Genomic DNA, 20477 nt, shown 5'->3' on the forward strand with positions numbered 1-20477 from the left:
GATTGCGCAACTCCCAATAAACGAACGAGCACAGATGACCAAATCAGGTTGAATGGCAGTGCGTTCTCTTTACCTCCCAAATGGCTTTATTTTGAAACCTAAAGGCACCAATGAAGACCGAGTAAGTTTTGTAAACCCATAAGAACAAAAGTAAATGGCAGTAATAAATATGATGCCAAGTGAAACATCAACGGCTGAGGGATTGAAAAAAAACAGTTCTGTCTGAAGTGTGGAGGAGGAGGGATAACTGGGTTCAGCAATTGTCAGAGCCATCATTGTGCATGATCTACCTTTGGTTACAATGTAAATGCCCTGGTGATGTCAGCAGTGCAGTAAGCTTGGGTGGAAGAGCCCTGAAGGCATGTAAGATGCACTTGGAGTTCCCAGGAAAAAAATTGACTTTCACCCTTTAAAAATCGTGCAAATAAATTATTGAAATATCACCTGCTTTTTCCATATCCTTTTCTCACCTGTGTTGGAAGTAGTGAAAGGTCTTGTATAATTGAATGGTTTGATAGGGAGATATTAGTTGTATGAATAAATGGAAATGTTGGAAAGAAAAAAGTATTGAATATAGCAAGCATTTTCTGAATCCAATCGATTGAGACTCGCCATTATTATAAGTGAAGAAGATGAAGGAGTTTGTTTTTATCCCCCCCGCATGGCTGAAGGGGGATATTGTCACCCAGGTCGTCCGGCTGTCCGTCCATCCGGGCGTCAACATTTATAGCTGTGAGTGCGATAACTCATAAACTGTTTGCCATCTCGATTTGAAATTTGGGTCACACATGTACCACCTGAAAAGGAAGAACCCTATTGATTTTGGGCGTGCCCAGATCCAAGATGGCCGACTGGGGTGGCCATCTTGAAAATTTTTTTTTGCCATATCTATTTGAAATTTGGGTCACACATACCACCTGAAAAGGAAGAACCCTATTGATTTTGGGTGTGCCCGGATCCAAGATGGCCGACTGGGGTGGCCATCTTGAAAAAAATGTTTTTTTGTAATCGATGGAAAACCGCTTATCTGATTTAAATTATTTTTGGTTACTACGTTCCTCATCCCTGGGGAACTTTTTCGAGATGATGACCAAATGGTGTCTTGTTTCCAATTCACCTCCCTCATTATCTGGAATATGTATGACCTTTTTCATTCAATGGTGGGGGATTCCCCATCTCTGATGGTATATTTATGTAAATTGAAACCAGTTCATCTATCCTCATCTTACCCAACTATATTGGACTCGATTAACAATATCCCCTGTAGAATAATTGTTGCCAGACCGATGCAGGCACGCTCCTTTTTATATTAAAGATTAACTGCCACAGTGGTGGTATGGTCTTAAAAGGATGAAGAAGGTCTGAAGGTGCCAAAATATTCAGATTGGTGCAGTGTTCGATGAGACCTGGGACCATTGACAGGATGCATAAACTGTGGTTGATCCTGCACAGGATGGCACCCATGCTGATTTACTGCTGTGAGATGAACAAAATCTGGATTCCAGACCCTGTCTTCTCTACTGTTGTCTTGTTCTCACTGCTCTACTCTGAATCTAGCTCCTGCTCTTCCCATATATCTCAAACTCAAATGTTGACTCACCAGCATGTCACCTTAAATTAATTATGTTTGCATTTTGCACCCACAGTTTAAAACCAACATACCTATCATAAGGCTGGCAATGGTGAGTTTGAACCAAGCATTGGGAATGGGAATACAATTTAATGTTCAGCCTGCTGCAGGTTGGCAGTCAGCACAGGTTGAGGGGGAAACCTCTTTAATATTGAACATGAGAATCAAAGTTCCCATGTTCATTATTAAAAATGTGATCACAACAGTGTGCGTGCGCTGCCAGTCATCTCCATTTGTGAGTCTAACAGTTGACCGAGCGTTCCCTGGTCCTGCAGCATCCATCTTCATCCCAGCAAGGGACCACGACTCGTGGACGAAACCGTCTTCTATCCGTGTTCTGTTTCCCCCTCCGTTCCTGAAGTGGTGACTATAATATATCTGTGGGACCCATGTGGCCTCTGGGGTAATTCCTGTCTCTTTCTTCTTAGTCTCCTCCTTCCTTGACTGGATAAGCAGCAAGGCCAGGCCACGTCCCAAATGCATGTCGATCAGTGTGACTCCAGGTGCCACATTCCCGCTCTCTCACCAAAGCTGCCGTCCGCAGCTCAGTTCTTTCTCCCATCGCGTGGTCCTCGATCCCACGTCTCTGTCTCTGTCTGTCTCCTCAATGGGTGGAACTTTGCAAGAGGGAGTTCGTCAAAGCACGGGATCAACAAGTCCCTTCAAGCTGCAATGCCAGGCTGCGTCACAAACTCGTGTTGAATGTCATGATACTGGTCGCTTTGTGTGCATCTCGTCCCATTGAAGCTTCTGTTTTCGGCTGGAATAAGAAAACAAATCTGTCGTCTCACAGTACTTTGGCTCTGAATTCATCCCCCCACATTCGCAGGGAGGAGTGATTATTTTTGTTTTTTAAATTATGAATTATTAATTTTTATTTTATTACACTGCCTGCCAAACAAATTTGAAAATTATTCCAAATAGGAAACGTTGTTTTTTTTGAAGGATGTCTTAAAGGACACAAACAACATGCAAGATAACCAATGTAACGTTGGATAGGATGGTGTAATCGACACTGCGTAAGACTGAGTCGAATTTATTTATACGACTTTTACAATCTTTATTTTATTTAGATTTAGTTCTACACTTCAACAGTGCACAACACAAATCACCATCTTGTCACTTCCATGAACCTCCAGTTTTGCAGTACTTGGACATGTTCTATCGGGTGGTGTACAAGACTGCTTCAACAGCACTAAACCTCCAGATTTTTATTTAATGATCTATAAAATCATTATTGCATTGAAATTGAAGTGTATATATACTCGAACGGTGTGTGTGGGGTTTTGTTTTTGATGAACTAGAGTTTAAAACGGTTATGGCTTGACTTGAGAGCCTTGCATGGTGAGTAAAGTGCATGTGCTGACAAGAAGTGTTTATATTGTTCATTGGTAATTTAATTTTTTTTTCACAGGCATGAAAGATGGACAAAAAATAAGTTATTATGGTGAAGGTGACCAAGAGCCAGGGTTTGAGCCTGGAGATGTCATCATCTGTTTGGATCAAAAAGATCACTCTGTATTTCACAGGTAAAGTCGTCCTGTAACATTCTAATTGATATTTCATGTTTTGGATAGCAGTCCAATTTTTAGGTCATCCCTAACGAGATGACCTAATAAAACCAGTCTCTACGTCCGTACACACGTCCCCATTTTTAGGTCATCTCTACCGAGATGACCTAATGAAGCCGCACCAAATGTCCGTCCGTACGTCCGTCAATTTTTCTTTCCTATCTTGATGAAACTTAGTATGTGGGTAGAGGTCGATGAGTGTTGCACAAAGATGTAACTTTTGTCTGGGTTCAAGGTCGGGGACGAGGTCACGAGGTCACGCAAGTTATAAAAATCGCCATTTTCAAAACCTATCTAGTCTGCCATTCTACAAGATATTCGGCAACTTTATTGATTATGATAGTAAAAAATATTATCTTGTATCTAACCGGACAGATTTTTGAATTTCCTTCCCGTTTGATCGTCACGTGATCTGGAAGATGGCCAAAAACGCCGATGCGATTCGCAAAGAAGGAAGGAAGGAGAAATGAAATGTAAATAATATGGAATAGGCAAAGCCGAGAGGCGAACGTAGTCTTCTGACTACATAAAACTTGTTCACAACTGTATACTTGCCAACTTTTCTGTGGTGTAAGCGCCGCACAGCTGATTTTGACGCAATTTCCGGTTACTTCGGCCTGGATTCGGGATCAGCGAACACATAATGTAAATCAGGATTAAAAAAAAAAAAAATTTTGATGATGTGGGAGATATCTTTATTAAAATGAACTTTGGGGGGAAAAATAATTGAATAAATAAATAAACGATCACTTCTGGTCAAGAATAAAAGAAATTAAAAGTTCCGGAAAGTTTCAAAATCACTCCCGGTAATGTTAAATACTAAATAAACACTTCCTGTCGTGAAAAATCACCTTCGGAAGTATAAAATTAACTTTGGGAAAAAATAATTGAATAAATAAACACTTCCGGTCATGATCTCCCGGCATGCATCATTCCCCATGAAAAAAACCGGAAACAAAACAAAAAAAGGAAGCAAAATGGTCATAGCCAATGTCACGGATTCACAATTGCCAAGGTATTGTGTTTTTGTTGTTTCCTATTCTCTCATGTGCACGCGTTAAGTAATATTCACAAGATAGAAATAAAACCCAATCGTGTTTATAACACCGCACAGCGTTTAACAACAACCGGAAGCAAAAAGTCATAGCTCACGACACGGATTCCAAATAGCCAGGGCTATTGTGTTGTTGTTATTTCCTATTCTCTCACGTACATGCGTTAAGTATTAAGCTCACTTCGTTCGCTATAAAACGTGTTTTTAGCCTTTTATATTTACATTTTCCGCCGAAGGTGCAAAAGTTTCAAAACCCGAAATGTAAACGTCGGCATTGATTTTCAAAAGATAATTTCGTGCGTGTGCGCCAAAATACAGAGTCATCTTTAACCAAACTGCGCAGTATAACTGTGCAGTAGTCCGGTCATGGCGTCTGAGCAGTGGCTAGCGTGGTTCAGATTGACTGTGGTTTCTGGGGCGAAGGTGATTGTGAAGAAGTATGTCAGCGGTATAAATTCGAGTGACTGTATTGGTGATTTAATCACGCAACATCTTGACAACGAATATTCTGGCCGAACGATTGCATCAATTCAGAGCATCAGCAGGAATAATTCGCAGGCTCATCTCGATCGTGCCGATATCTAACATAATCACCGGCGGACATCGGGCTGCAGGCTGTGGGGTGAGGCCACGGATCCCAGATGAGGGGATAAGTGATAAATTATGCTACATGCTTCGGGCTTTCTGATTAATATATCAAGGAGTACATTCCATAATTAATGAATGTGGTATACAAAATGTTTTTTCATACCTGACATGTTACTTTATGCAGTGTCACGAAACTTCTGTGGAATTAATAATTAATGAATTTGCTGGCTCTAACGATTTTTCAAACCTCAATATCTCTATAAATACTTGACCAATTTTCATTCTGAAAGTTTCATTATAATCAGTGAAGAATAATCTACAGGGTTATCATAATCTCCGAGAGCTAAGCCTATTTTTTTCGGTTTTTTTTTTTTCTACAACCGGAAGTGAAATATCCCCAGAGAGTGGACAGACCGGAAAACCACGTATTGCACTTCCTGGTGATTCTGATGTGCTAATCCGGGTACAAAATAAACAATACATATTTATTAATTATGTCATTAGTAGTATTATCCGAGTGTATCTCTGTGAACTTTCAATCTAAACGGTTAGTTTGGACTGTTTCGCGGTTACCTGAACTGAACATTAAGAACTTGTGGTATTATAGAGATGACCGTCACCCCCACACGGGGGTAATTTTTTTTCTTCCGATTTTCTTGATATTTGGTATGTTGAAGGTCAAGGTCACTCCAAAGTTGCGAAATCGTCCATTTTCAAAATGTATCTCCTCCGCCGTTTATGATCCGATCTTCGAAGTTCCTTCAGATTCTGATATGGCACAATATCTAAATTTGGTCGGGCCGGTTTTTTGAAATTCGTCCTGGTTATCGAGTCACGTGTCTTCAAAGTTGGAAAAATCGTCGATGTGATATGGCACATCTACAGAGATGACAGTCACCCCCAACAGGGGTAATTTTTTTCTTTGCCCTCATTTGGGAGCTTAAATGATCACATCATCTCTCCTGGTTGTGTACTTTGCTCAGTACAAATCATTTTGAGTTAAATTTTCAATATTTGTTTTTAACCCCAACAAGGTGTCAGCTTAGTTGGGGGCTTGGATTTTGGGGTCGGTTCGTCTGTCCTGATTCCTCGACTCGAATTACACTCGTTTCATTTAGTTTTTGTGTGCAATGACATCTTGGCATGAGGCACATCAAATGATTTTGGGATCAGAGCCAAAAGTCATTGGACACCATTTTATTTCCAAATATGGGGAATGTATTAAATTTTACAAGAAATTACAGTATACTTCAACAATAATTTTAAGGATGTGGTTTTGGGAACCATTATTTATGTACTTTCTGAACTCTGCGACTGATGTACCACCTTGATTTTATTTATTACCTCTGCCACTGAAGGTGAAGGAGGTTATTTTCACCCCTCTGTCTGTCAGTCAGTCTGCGTGCAGGATATCTCCAAGTTGTGGATGGATCAGGCTAAAATTTGGTGGGCAGGTTGGGTGTGTGACAAGGACGAATTGATTAGATTTTGGTGAAGATTCGGATCCAGATCCGACGACTAGAATTTTGAAGTGATTCTTCACCATTGAGATTGGGCCAAAAATGATATATAACGTTATATCTCAAAAAGTTGTTGATGGATTTGGACGAAACTTGGTGGACACGTTGGGTTTGTGACCATGACTAATTGATTTGATTTTGGTGAAGGTCCAAATCCGGATGTGGATACGAAACTTTTTAATTTTTTAAGTGATTCTTCACCATTGAGATGGGGCCAAAAACGCTATATAGCATATTTCAAAAATTATCGGACCTGATATGTTCTCGGATCAGGCATTATGTGGTGGAGTTGTGCTCCACCGTGTGCCGTTATAGTTTAACCTCAGTCACACTTCAATGACGTGTCGACGCCAAACTGTGTGGCTGTGCTGTGTGCATATCAGCAAGGGCAAGCTTCATGCATGGAAGAGCATTCCTACAATCTGTGCACCCTGCCCTTGTCAGGCTGTACGTAATATTCCAGTATGGAATGTAAATTCAGACAGCTTTGACTGCACCGTAATCTGACACCACACTGCCATGGGCGTTGTTCATATTCAAATTATTTACTATTGTCCACGCCAAACATGGAAATTTTCTTTCACTGGCAATTCCATTCATATCATTGACTGGACAGCTCAGGAAAATTGACAGAAAACCTGAAGCACATGACTTGAATGACATGAACTTCCTAATTTCTCTGCCCCTCTCTATTTTCTCTGTCTCTCTCTCTTTCTCTTCCCTCCCCCCCCACTTTTTCCACTACCACCATAGCATAATTTACACAGTTGTACTGCATTGTACAAGGCAGCCACAATGTCTTGTCACCAGTTGTAAAAATAGGCTCACTGGACCCATAGCTTATTTGAGCCCTGGCCTAATGTTGTAACCCACATTTGGTAGCATGATTACTGGTCGATCTACGGAGGAAGATTTTTGAAGGAATTTATCAAGTCGGCCATTTTGACCTACTGTACTTGGTCATGTGACTGGAATGAGCTTTGTAATTCTTGTTTCCAGTCAGGAGAGGAACGTTGCTGCCAAATTTTGGCTGGAGAAGTCAAAAAAGGAGAATATGTTGCGTGATGACGATACCTTATCTGGAATCAAATTCCAGATGAGCTAAAAATTGATATTGCCTTAGTGGTTTCATAAGAGATTGCAGAGCAGTGCTGCAGATCCACTTGAGGCTTGTGTTGTATGCTGTAAAATGTGTCATTAATTAAAATAGTGCTACACATGTGTGTACTTGTATAACTTGCAGAACCCTTCATTGTCAGCCAAGATGATAAAAGGCAATGCCACTTTTTTTTTTTACAAGAGTTGACTTGACATTATGGCCATCCTGTACTTTAACAAAATCATTTCGTTTAAATTTTTAGTTCACCGAGAACGTAGTTCCGGATAGCTTATGGGATGGGAGTCAGTCAGTTCGTCCGTCCACAAACACTTGCAACCTCTTCTCCGAAACTACACATTATTTCAATGAAACTTCACCGCAACCCTTTTCACCATGTATTTACCAGTTTGTTCACTGCATTAAAAAAATGGGCCCAAAGGGGGTCTATGTGGGGTTGCCCCCAAAATAGGTATTTGCTTTCTTCTCAAACTACACTTGCAATTCTGATGAAACTTGACCACAATCTTCATCCCATGTGATGCACCAAAGTTTGTTCAATGTATTAAAAAAAGAAAAATCCATCGTTATTTACTTTTTAGGTCATCTCTATCATCTCAGTAGAGATGACATAATAAGTCTCGAAGTCCATCCACAATTAAACAGAGTGGAGACAAATAACCAATAGTGGAATGGATAGAGGTCGATGAGACATGTGCAACGATATAACTTTTGAGGTCAACATCACGAGGCTGTCAAAGTTGCGAAAATCGTAGATTTCAAATCGTATCTCCTCCCTCATTTATCAAGAGAGATCAAATGTTGAGTGATTCAGATACTATGGACTATTATCTAAATTCCAGAACACGAGCCATTTTTCTGAAATTTGCTCTCGTTCCGATTTTATAGCCCTTCAAACTTCGCTCTGATTCCCCATATGCGCTGTTCATAAAGTACATACAAAAATAAAAGTATTAAATTAAGAATCGGAACTCTCAGAGACAAATATTACATTTGAAGCTTTTGTCAGATTTAACTAAAACAATGGAACACAAGTTTATATGCACACTTATTTTCATTGATGACATTAACATTGTCTTGAATGTCAATTTGTACTTTTATTTTCATAAATGACGTGCTGTGATATTAAAAGAAAAAGGTAAATTACACCGCGAGGGACTGCATCGTCATGACTTGCAAACATCGGTTCATAAGGAACTGCTGGCTTTGCAAGCGATTCGCGATGTATGGGGGGGGGGGGTGGGGGGGGGTGGTCACTAGCCTGCATACAGAGGGGGGTGGGTGGTTTTGAAACCCGGAAGTAAGAGCGTACGTACTTTATGAAATGCTCCTATTCCAGTCTGGCACAGTTACTTTCGACCTCTGGCAGAGATTACCGGCACTCCCGCTCGGGGGTGTTTTTTTTCTGTAAAAATGTTTATAAAATAAATTACCCCCGGTTGGGGCTGACACATATCTGAAGCTCTGTAGATGTGGATCTCTGATCGGCTTAGAATGGCTTCGATGTCGTCTTGTCTTTTGGTTCAACGTACAGACAAACCCGGGAGTAAAAAGGATAGAAAACCTCAGAAATCAAACTACATTTCTGAGTTATCCGGAGATAGATTTTGAAAATGGACGATTTCGCAACTTTGGAGTGGCCTTGAGCTTGACCTTCAGTCGTGTCAAAAGTCATACCGTCGTGAATCACTCATCGTCCCCTACCTACGTACTAAGTTTCATCAAGATCGGGCGAATTTTTTTTTTTGACCGCATCACATCGACGAGTTTTCCAAATTTAAAGACGCGTGACTCGATAACCAGGATGAATTTCAAAAAAACCGGCCTGACCAAATTTAGATATTGTTCCATATTGGAATCCGAAGGAATTTTGAAGATCGGATCATAAACGGCAGAAGAGATATATTTTGAAAATGGGCGATTTCGTAACTTTGGAGTGATCTTGACCTTCAATCGGGTCAAAGGTCATACCGTCGTGCATCCCTCATAGACATCAACCCACATACCAAATATCAAGAAAATCCGAAGAAAAAAATGGGGACTTATGGACGGACATTGAGACTGGTTTTATTAGGTCATTTCGTAAAGGCCCTGTCACACCTTGACGATTTAGCCAGCGTATGCCTGTCTTGTGAAAAATTTGGCTAAAACGCTGGCACGCGTCGAATACGTTCTGGGTAAGTTTGTATACGTTGAGGGCATGCTGGCATACATCGTAGTACGCCGAGCTGCTAAACAAATTTTCCATGCTTGAAATTTTTCGACGTATGGCTCTCACGTTCCGCATAACACTGGCCATAAGTTGTAGGCACGTTACGCGATCGTTGACACGCGTTACTCATAAGTCGAAACGCATCGGTTATGTTTAGCGTACCCGAAACTTATTTCTAACCTATGAGTAACGTGTTGTAGGCACGTTACGCGATCATTGACACACGTCCACACACGTGACTAGTAAGTTACTCATAAGTCGAAACTCGTCAAGTTAATGGTTAGCGTCAGTGTTCCAGACTCCCTGTTTTTTATTTTTTATTTATTTATTTATTTATTTTTTTCTTTTCTTCTTTGGTATTACGGTGATTTTGACACTTCTATTTCTAGTGCGGTTATAATATAATTAACATGCTGCCGCTCAACGATTTAAATCATAGCCGCACTAGAAATCGAAGTGTCAACATCACCGTCGTACCGAAGAAAAAAATAAACCAATGTCACCCGCAGGGTGACCCGTATCTTGCCAAAAGGTGACCACGTGTGACTTCTTTAAGGTCACACCGAGGTGAACAGAGCTGCTATCCACCAGGAGCGACTCCTTGAGGAATATCTGCCTACGAGAGATTCCGATGAGAATCGTTCTATAGAGTAACCATGAAAAATATGCTTTTGCCTCATAACGTCACCAAATGACGTCATAATGTCTCAAGCTTGACATATCTAGAAAGCACTCATTGAGGTGTTCAATTTGAGGTACTACACGATATGGTTCCTAAAACTTGAAAATTTGACCTTGGGGTCAAATATGTTTGACCTCAGGCGCTAACCATGAAGGTCAAGGCCAATCGCCACCAAAATTTAATCAGCTGAGTGCCAGACCATGAACTATATTCCCATGAAGTTTGAAGACTATCCGATCAAAATTACTCAAAAAATAAGGGTTTCGTCGACTCCCCTGATTTGCAACAGTGACCTTGACCTTTGACCTTGACCTTCAAAATTTTGTGCACTGAAAGGGACCTCTATAGCCCTCTGATATGCGAAGTTACAAAAATTTCCAATGATAGCTGTGTCCTGCAGAACTTTTTTTATACGTGATTACAGACAGACAAACAAACAAAAAAAAACATACAAGCTGACTAACATATCTTGCAAAAATATCGTTTTGGCAAGAGAAAAATAAAAAAAAATAAAAACCAGGGAGTCTGGAACACTGACGCTAACCATTACCTCGACGTGTTTCGACTTATGAGTAATGTGTGTCAACGATCGCGTAACGTGCCTACAACTTGCCACCGCATGCGGAACGTGTCATACGCCAAAATTTTCAACATGCTGAAAATTTCTCGGTGTATGCCAGCGTACTACGATGTATGCCAGCGTGCTCTTAACGTATACAAAACTTACCCATAACGTATTCGTGTGCCAGCTTGGTTTGGCATATTTTTCATACGTCGGCATACGCTGGCTAAAACGTCAAGGTGTGACAGCGGCTTCACACTTCGATGTCGAGTGCGGTTATGATTTGAATCGTCGAGCCGCAGCCTATGAATAGCCTACGCCACGTGATCGTCGGCGATACGCTGCCGTGCTCTATGCACAAGTTAGACTATCATTGGGCATAGGTTGTGAACGCCGACAACACGCTCAGCATTCGTTGGTATAAGTTATCTATATGTGATTGAAACATTCTGTGTACGTTACTAATACGTTATGCATACGTCCAACACGTTATTATACGCCCAAAACTTAAAAAAAACATCAGTAGTTCAGCGTACGCCAGCGTTTTACATACATTTTGAGACCTTGCGATACACTGGCTAAAACGTCAAGGTGTGACAGCCCCTTTAGAGATGACCTAAAAAGGGGGTTACAATGAGTGTTTAAATTCTCTGTTTAGACCAAAAAGGTAGTATTGTCGGTGATCATGATCTCCCCACCCCCCACCCAGCCTTATTCCATGACTATCTCTTGTGGGGAAAAACTGATTCGATTTAACTTGCACCTTTCAACAACGTATCATGTGTGCGTACCCGTAACTCAAACAATGAAACCTCGCAGCCCGATACTTTGCATGCACATTATGGGAGTGCCTGAGAGAAAATTGGATGTTTGGGTTAATTGAAACACCCCGTTTTAAGATAATTAACAGCCTTATTTAATTATAACCTTTATCAGGTGCATCCTGGGTTATTTTCCATTTTGTTCGGCCTACTCACCGCCTCGAGTTGGAACAGGGCGCTTCTCTTTCTCTGTCATCCTCGCTTCACCCCGTCCTAGTGCAGTGCAGCACCCTCCCACACCCTTCTCTGTCGGGATGGTGGTCGTCTCTGGGTGGTATTTATAGTATGACCAGTAGAAAATGGATTTTGGACATTATTTTGTTTCCATCGTCATTGTTCGATGCAGAATCATTTTGATGAGACTGTGTGAATTATAATTAACACTCCACTGCACGTCTGCCTTCCCTTCTTCCCTTCCTTTCACTCTCCTTCTCCCTCCTCTTTCCCCACCCCCACCCGCTCCCCTGCCCCAGTATTCCTGTCAGCCGAGTGATGGGTGGTATTTGCAAGTAATCTGGAAAGCTGCAGATCAACATATATAGTTGTGTGTTTGTGTTGGTGATGGATATAATGAATACATAAGTTTGTGTTGATGGTGGATACAATTTATATAGTTTTGTGTTGGCAGTGGATACAATGAATACCATATTTTCTGGTGTGTAAACCCTGGACTTGTATCAACTGCACCCATGTTTTTATCCTCAAAATGAATGAATATATTGATCATTCTATTTACTGATCTAGATCGAAATAAGTTTGTACATTAACTTTGTACGGAACAAAGTGACAGGTATCAACATGCTTACTCCCATGTCTGCTCAATTTCCTCGAACAGTCTTATCCTCATTTTCAAGAAGTTGAAGAGGATACCAAGAAGTTATTATTCTTTCTTTTTTATTACTGGAGGATTATTATTTTTGTTATGAGAAAAAGGAAGAAAAGGGATTCATACTGGTATCTTGCATATTTCTTGTGGATTTGTGGCCCTGACTAGGACCGTTTGGGTTTGATGAAGCTTTTCAGTTAAACCAGAGGAAATCCTCGTCGAAGACGGCACCCATCTCCTTGTCCAAATTAGTGTAGAGCAAGTCTCTGTGCTGTCCATGTTGGAGATGCAGCTTTCCAGAAATGCTCGCTTGATGTCCAACAGTATCTCTTCCCACACTTTGACCATCCTGTTGTAAACTGCAATATGAAGGAAGCAGGAGAAATGCCACAATGCCTTGGAACATCAAGAGCGATCCATTTAATCCATCATTCCAGCCACGAACCACCACTACTCCTCCTCCATCCATGTGGTATGCCATCATCCACAGCACATGTGATCGTGTATTTGCTATCACGTACATCACAGATCCAGCACTCTGCCCGTCATCCTTCCGAGGTTGGCAAAATGAGTGCCAGCATGCTGGTATCCTGTGTCGGAGTGGTGACCTGTTCAGGATTATGTCCAATAGTCAAGGAGCCTGATTAGGCAGCACCAACGCTCTGCACAGTGTATGGTCCCAATGGATGGATAGACAGATCCCGCTGCAGATCATCGGAAGGTCGACCTTTCTCATCTTCCTGTTCTTGGTGTAGGTCTTCTCCCCACTCATTATCCAGTCAGACCAGCAGCGACGTAGTCAGTCCTTAAAGGACTTGTTTATGGACACATCGAGGTGGTTCAGGAGCGGTCATCCTTCCTGGGATGATATCGATGTTGGTCCGACAGAGCAGCACTTTGGTTTCTGGAGAGACTGCCATCCAGTATTACTCCAGACCGTGCACGACCAGTCCCTTGTCTATACACCCCTTTTGCTGCGCACGAACAATGATGCAAGCTAGAAACTTGTCTTTGGACATTGTCTTCCTCTTCAAAATGATATATGCAGGAAGCTTGCCACCGTCTGCGGCGCAGGCGAGCATGATGGTGAATCGGTCCTTCTTGTGACCAGTAGTGTTAGTCACATTGCATGCAAGCTTATTTGAGGTGGGTGCTCCGTTATTAGACTCAAGCTATTGTGAATAATTATTCTTTTGATGTGAGACCAGGTGTTCTTCTTCTGCTTCTTTGGTGTTTAATGGTGTTTTCAGAGCCGTAAGGCTCTGTGTACGCCATGCACCGAAACTCTGAGTGGCTCTAGACATTTCTGAACATGGCTTTATTTAATTTCCGCACGTTAATAAAACGCTGTACAAACTCTTAACCTGAATTGATTTTCAAAATTTAAATGGTAGAATTGAGCTTAACAGTAGTTATGACTGCTTAAAAAAAATGCTAATTTGGAATACAACTGAAATTCAGCATTGATTGTTAATACTTTTTTCTTTATCTGTATATTAACCACACCCCCAACCTTTGCCTTTTTATTTACTCTTTTTCTGATAAAAGTGTGGTTTATACACTGGAAAATAATGTATACTAGACGACCCATGAACCCATTGGGTTCCTGTTGTGACAGCGGTTGATGAAAAAAAAAAAAAAAAAAAAATCATTTCAAGAAAAAAATAAAAGATAGCTCCAGCAAACTATACTGCTGAGGTTGTTTGTATTGATCAAATTCTCCCAAAGAGTACTTGACTGAATCAGGAATTGATTTTTTAAATAATTTTTTCGTTGCCCGATTTGAACGAAACTTCATACTGCACACCACAGGAGAATGGTAAGTAAGGTGGCCTTCAAATTTTTGTGCTGTCGTGTACCGTTTTGGCTGTATTTTGGGAACATACATACAAGATGAGAGTTTTGGTAATATACTAGACCTGTGAACCCATTGGGTTCCTGTTGTGACAGCCATTGATAAAAAAATAAAGATCGCTCCAGCGAACTATACCACTGAGGTTGTTTGCATTGATCAAATTCTCCCGAAGAGAACTTGACTGAGTCGGGAATTGTTTTTTTTTTTAATTTTTTTGTTTCCCGATTTGAACGAAACTTGAAACTTCACACCGCAGGAGAATGGTAAATACGGTGGCACTAAAATTTTTGTGCTATCGTGTACAGTTTTGGCTGTATTTCGGGGACATATATGCATACTTACAAGATGAGAGTTTTGGTAATATAAATATACATAGATAGTTTTGTTGGTTGTGGATTTTTTTTTTTAACTTTTTTTTTCATTGATTTCATTGAAATTGTGAGCAAGTGATGATTAAAATGGATCCTTCAGATATTGCTGCTGAAGGCCCAGTCACATCTTGACGTTTTTGCCAGCAATGTCAAAGTATCAAAATGTATGTAAAACGCTGGCTTACGCTGAACTTTTGATTTTTTTTTTTTTTTTTTTTAAGATTTGGACGTATTCATAACGAGTTGGTCGTATGCATAACATATTGGTAACGGACACAGAACGTTTCGTTCTCTTATAGATAACTTATACCAACGAATGCTTAGCCTGTTGTTGGCATTCACAACCTATGCCAAATGATGGTCTAACTTATGCATAGCGTGCTGCACGTATTGCCGACGATCACGTGGCGTAGCCTATTAAAAGGCTGCCGCACAATGATTAAAATCATAACTGCCGGAGAAATGGAAGTGTCAACATCGCAGTCACACCTTGGCGATCTTGCCAGCGTATGCCGACCTCTGAAAAATGCGTCTAAAATGCTGGCGCACGTCGAATACGGTATGGGTAAGTTTGGTATACGTGAATAGAACGCTAAAGTACGCTATCATACGTCGTAGTAAGTGGAGTACGTCTTGAAATTTATAACGTGTTAAACATTTTACGACGTACTTCCCGTATGCCTCACACGTACCGCATGCGATGGGAATAAGTTGTACGCATGATATGCGATCGTTTGCACAGGTCGACAAAAGTTACTTGTAAGTTACTCGTAAGTCAAAACTCGTCAATGTAATGGTTAGCGTCAGTGTTCCAGACTGGTTTTTTTTTGTTTCTTCGGTGTGATGTTGACACTTCAATTTCTAGTGCGGTTATAATATAATTCATAGGCTGCCGCTCAACGATTTAAATCATAACCGCACTACAAATCGAAGTGTCAACATGACCGTCATACCGAATAAAAAAAAAACGGCGAGTCTGGAACACTGACGCTAACCATTACATTGACGTGTTTCAACTTATGAGTACCTTACAAGTAACGTGTGTCAACGATCTCATAACGTGCCGACAACACGTTACTCGTCGGTTAGAAATAATTTTCGGGTACGCTAAACATTACCTCGACGCGTTTCGACTTATGATTAACTTACAATTAACGTGTGTCAACGATCGCATAACATGCCTACAACTTATGGCCAGCGTAGCAGAACTTGCTAGTCATATGCTGGCATAAGTCATAAAATTTCAAGCATGCGAAAGTTTGAGGACATCTGCAAATTACAATGATGAAAGCCAGCGTACTATGACATGGCAGTGTTTTTCAGCATGCTCTCAATGTTTCCAAAACTTAAGGCCCGGTCACACCTTGACGTTTTAGCCAGCGATGGCAACGTGTTAAAATTTATGTAAAATGCTGGCTTACGTTGAACTTTTGATGTTTTTTTTTTAAAGATTCGGACGTATTCATAGCGACTTTGTCTTATGTATAACGCATTGGTAACTACACAGAATGTTTCTTTGTGTTATAGATAACTTATACCAACGAATGCTGAACCTGTTGTCGGCCTACACAACCGATGCCCAACGATAGTCTAACTCAGGCATAGCGCGTTGCACGCATCGCCGACGATGTCGTGGCGTAGCCTATTAAAAGGCTGACGCACAACGATTCAAATCATAACTGCCGTAGAAATGGAAGGGTCAAAATCGCGGTCACACCTTGGCGATCTTGCCAGCGTATGCCGACGTAACAAAAAGTGTCTAAAACGTTGGGGCACGTCGAATACGGTATGGGTAAGTTTAGTATGCGCGAGTAGAACGCTAAATACGCTATCATAATTCGTAGTAAGTAGAGTACGTCAAGAAATTTTGAACATGTTCAAAATTTTACGACGTACTCGGCGTATGACACACGTTCGCATGCGATGAGGATGTTTTACACACGATATGTGGACGCTTACACACGTCCACAAAGCTACTTATAAGCTACTCATAAGTCGAAACACGTCGCGGTAATGTCTTTTTTACGCGAAACTTATTTCTAACTTGTGTTTGACGTGCTTTGAACCAATTCTTTACGTAGCCCCAACACACATCGACGTATGTAGACGTATTCCAATGACGTCTTCCGGTCGACAAAAAAAATGAACGTGTTTCTAGGTTACAACTGCCTTATAAAGACGTGTTCCCAGCGGTTTTGGGAATTGGTATATAAAAAGGGGAACCCAACAGTGTTTTCGAGTCCTTTTTGAGTCGATGTCCATGTCAGCAGTATCAGTATCAGTATTAGTATTAGTAGTAGTTTGTTCATGTTGGCAGTAGTAGGTGGGTGTGAGGGGGAGGGTGTGGGTTATGATGGATCGTCCGCGTGTCCACGGGTAGGTTCATAGGCTGCCACTCAACGATTTAAATGGCTGCATCTCCACTATTGAAAGTAGACGCTTGCGCTCAACAATTGGATTTTTTTTACACTCAACGACTTTTAAACGGTACCACTCAGCTAGTTTCATTGTTTACAATGAACGATTTAAATTGCTGTCACTCGCCTTTGTTTTTTATTTATTTATTTATTTATTTTTTTGACGTTGGGGTTTGGAAATTTGAAACGTTTCTTCTGAACGTGTTAAAACGCTCAAACTCGACTATTTTAAATAGACGCTGCCGATGGACAATTGGAATCATAGCCAGGCTAGACATCGAAGTGTGAACATCCTCATCATGCCAAAGAAAAGTTTGTAGAATGCTGCAAATAAGTGTCCTGGCCCTAGCCGTGGACGCTGACGCAAGGACGATCCATTATACAGACGTCTTTCAGCCTATGAGTAACTTAAAAGTAACGTCTGTCGACGTGTGGCAACGATCGCGTAGCGTGCCAAAAACACGTTAATCATAGGTAGGAAATAAGTTTCGGGTACTCTAAACACTACCTCGGCGTGTCTCAACTTATGATTAACTTACAAGTAGCATGTGTTGACGTCTGTCAACGATCGCAGACCGTGCATACAACTTGTGGCCAGCGTAGCGGAACGTGTGAGTCATACGCCGGCATACATCGTGAAATTTCAAGCATGAAAAAATTTGAGGACAACCGAAAAGTAAGTTTAAAGCCAACGTACAACGACGTATGGCAACGTACTACGACGTATGCCAGCGTGCTCTCAATGTTATCAAAACTTACCCATAACGTATTCAACGTGTGCCAGCGTTTTAGAAAAAAAAATTCAAAAATCGGCATACGTTGGCTAAAACGTCAAGGTGTGACCGGGCCTTTACCCATAACGTGTTTGACGTGTGCCAGTGTTTTAGACAAATTTTTCAAAAATCGGCATAAGCTGGCTAAAACGTCAAGGTGTGACTGGGCCTTGATGCTTTCTCATGCTCTTTTTGTGAAAAGTGAGGCAAGGGATCATTTGAATGTGGTTGGTTTGGGGGGGGGGGTGTCTGATTACTTACATCCTTGTTGGTAATTGAAGTCGTCTTCTGCAGGCGTGAAAATGACCTTATAATGCAGCTGGATATTGAGCTTGTGGAAGCTCTCTGTGGGTTTCAGAGGCAGGTTGAGACCCTGGATGACAGGACTATTCTCATAACTACTTCTCCAGGTAACATCAATTTAAGGTTAACAGGTAATCGTTTTTCTACAACTGAATTTTGTTTTTCTTGTGATTACTTTTATTTAATTGAAATTGCTTTGAGCAAGTGATGATTGCAATGGATCCTTCAGATATTGCTGATGATTATTTCTCTCTGATGCTCCTTTTGTGAAAAGTGAGGCAAGGAATGATTTGAGTGCATCATGAAAGGTTTGTTTGGATTTGCATGTTTTCTGGGTGTTCAGGTGATGTTTTGAAGCATGGTGATGTGAAGTGCGTTCTGAATGAAGGAATGCCCATTTATCGCAACCCCTTTGAGAAGGGGCGCCTCATCATCCAGTTTAAGGTAAGCTTGTGAAATCAACTTGTGCACTTGTGCTTGTGTTGAATTGTTACTGTTCTGCTTTCTTTTTAACACTGACCTGTTGGGTGGGTGATTTTGTTCTTGGGTGTATTAAAAGAAGTTGGGTGTGAGATTTGAGACCAATCAGTTTGTTGGTTAACTTGCTTTGATGGAATTGGCAATAAAGTTTCTGTAATCGAACTTGTAATAAATGTGTCAAAATAAGCATGCCATTTTCTATCACTTCAGAAGAGGAATTGCTTGCCTTGGTTGTCATTGCAATTTTTGGGTGTGAAGTCGACACATGAGCAGAGTAAAACCAACAAATTTCAGTTTGCATTTCACAGCCCATCAAGGAACAGATGAAAGGCACACCTGTCAACATTGGGAATTAGATATTGCATTTTATTTTTTTTCATCAGGTTGAGAAACTTAAAAAAATTATTGCGTGATGTTCAAAGGCACGCAAGCACCATATCTGAAATTACGGTTTGACACCAATGCAGAAATTTTCCAAGTAAAAATTTAAGTACTGTATTGCAAAATGTATTTTAAACAAACTTGCCAGCTCCGAAGAAACTCAAATAGCATGGTGGTCGTGTGTAGAGAGTAATTCTCCATTATCCAAACGAGTCGGCACTCCCGTCCTCTGGGCGGGAGTAACCTCAGTAATGTGCTGTCCCACTCGCGTTCTTGGAAATGCACTTTAAATTTGTCATTTTAAAAATAAATTTTATTGATCAATATAATTGAGTTCCATTTTTATTAAGATAAAGGAAGATCATTTGTAATATCGGCAACCACCAAATGTGGCTCTATTTCCACCACGCGTACACACCCCTTCCCACCCGATTAATGAATCCTGGCATTAAATGCCATGAGTGCATGCGTACTGCTTTTCTTCCTGCCCTGATAGCTTCAGCAATGCACTCAAGTCTATGGTAAAGACTGAGGACCTAAAGTGACAAAGGATTGTGGAGTCTGACCATGGTTTCACCCTTGTTGGAGCTTGTGCAGCTATGGGACGTGAACTGTGCTTTTCTGCTTTACCAAGCTAGGATGAATGGTGCTTTTATTTATTTATTTTTTGTGGGGGGAGGGAGGGAAACTTGGGATGAATCTTGGAATTCAAGTTTCTTTGTTTCCTTTTAAAATGAATGTTTGACAACTTGCTTCTTTGTCTGAGTGAGTGAGTGGAAAGCATTTTGAAATGTGTACTTTGTTGCAGGTGAATTTCCCTGAGTCTGGCTTTCTACCGAAAGAGAAGTTAACTCAGCTGGAATCTCTTTTGCCTACAAGACATGAAACGATGGTCTCTGATGATATGGAGGAAGCAACATTGGTCGATATCGATCCAAGACAGGAACGCCATCGCAATTACAATGGTGAAGCGTATCACGATGAGGATGATGATAGAGGACCACGACAGACAGGTGTCCAATGTCAAACCTCATAACAAGTCAGTACAATTTGTCCTATTTAAGTTGCATGTTATTTCAGTTGTGGTTGGGTCTGCAGTGTGAAATAAGTGGATGTAGAGGAGCATCTTCAGTTTTGTAAATTGCACTTCATAATTAGATTGTCTAGTGGACTGGTTTTCCTGAGTTAATTTGTTACAGCATTTTTGATGTAATGTTCTTGCAAGAGTTGAAATTGCAAATCCATGAAGCTTTACTGTTTAACTGCTTGGTTGCATTTACTCAATAAAGAAACGAGCAAACAAGTTTGCAAGTA

General features: G+C 40.9%; 1 protein-coding gene across 1 annotated transcript in view; it reads left to right on the forward strand.

Moving 5' to 3' along the window:
- The window catches only part of DNAJA1 (DnaJ heat shock protein family (Hsp40) member A1), a 38406-nt gene extending 17929 nt beyond the window's left edge, over positions 1-20477 (forward strand). The window contains exons 6-9 of the mRNA XM_085850273.1: positions 3045-3159; positions 18294-18409; positions 18646-18746; positions 19972-20477. Coding sequence (XP_085706399.1) covers positions 3045-3159; positions 18294-18409; positions 18646-18746; positions 19972-20199 — 560 coding nt within the window. The 3' untranslated portion in view covers positions 20200-20477. The remainder of the gene's footprint in view (positions 1-3044; positions 3160-18293; positions 18410-18645; positions 18747-19971) is intronic.

This window comes from Eptatretus burgeri, chromosome 12, assembly GCF_056783735.1.
Source record: "Eptatretus burgeri isolate ZD-2024b chromosome 12, Ebu_testis_v1, whole genome shotgun sequence".
In the NCBI taxonomy this organism is placed as follows: Eukaryota; Metazoa; Chordata; class Myxini; order Myxiniformes; family Myxinidae; genus Eptatretus; species Eptatretus burgeri.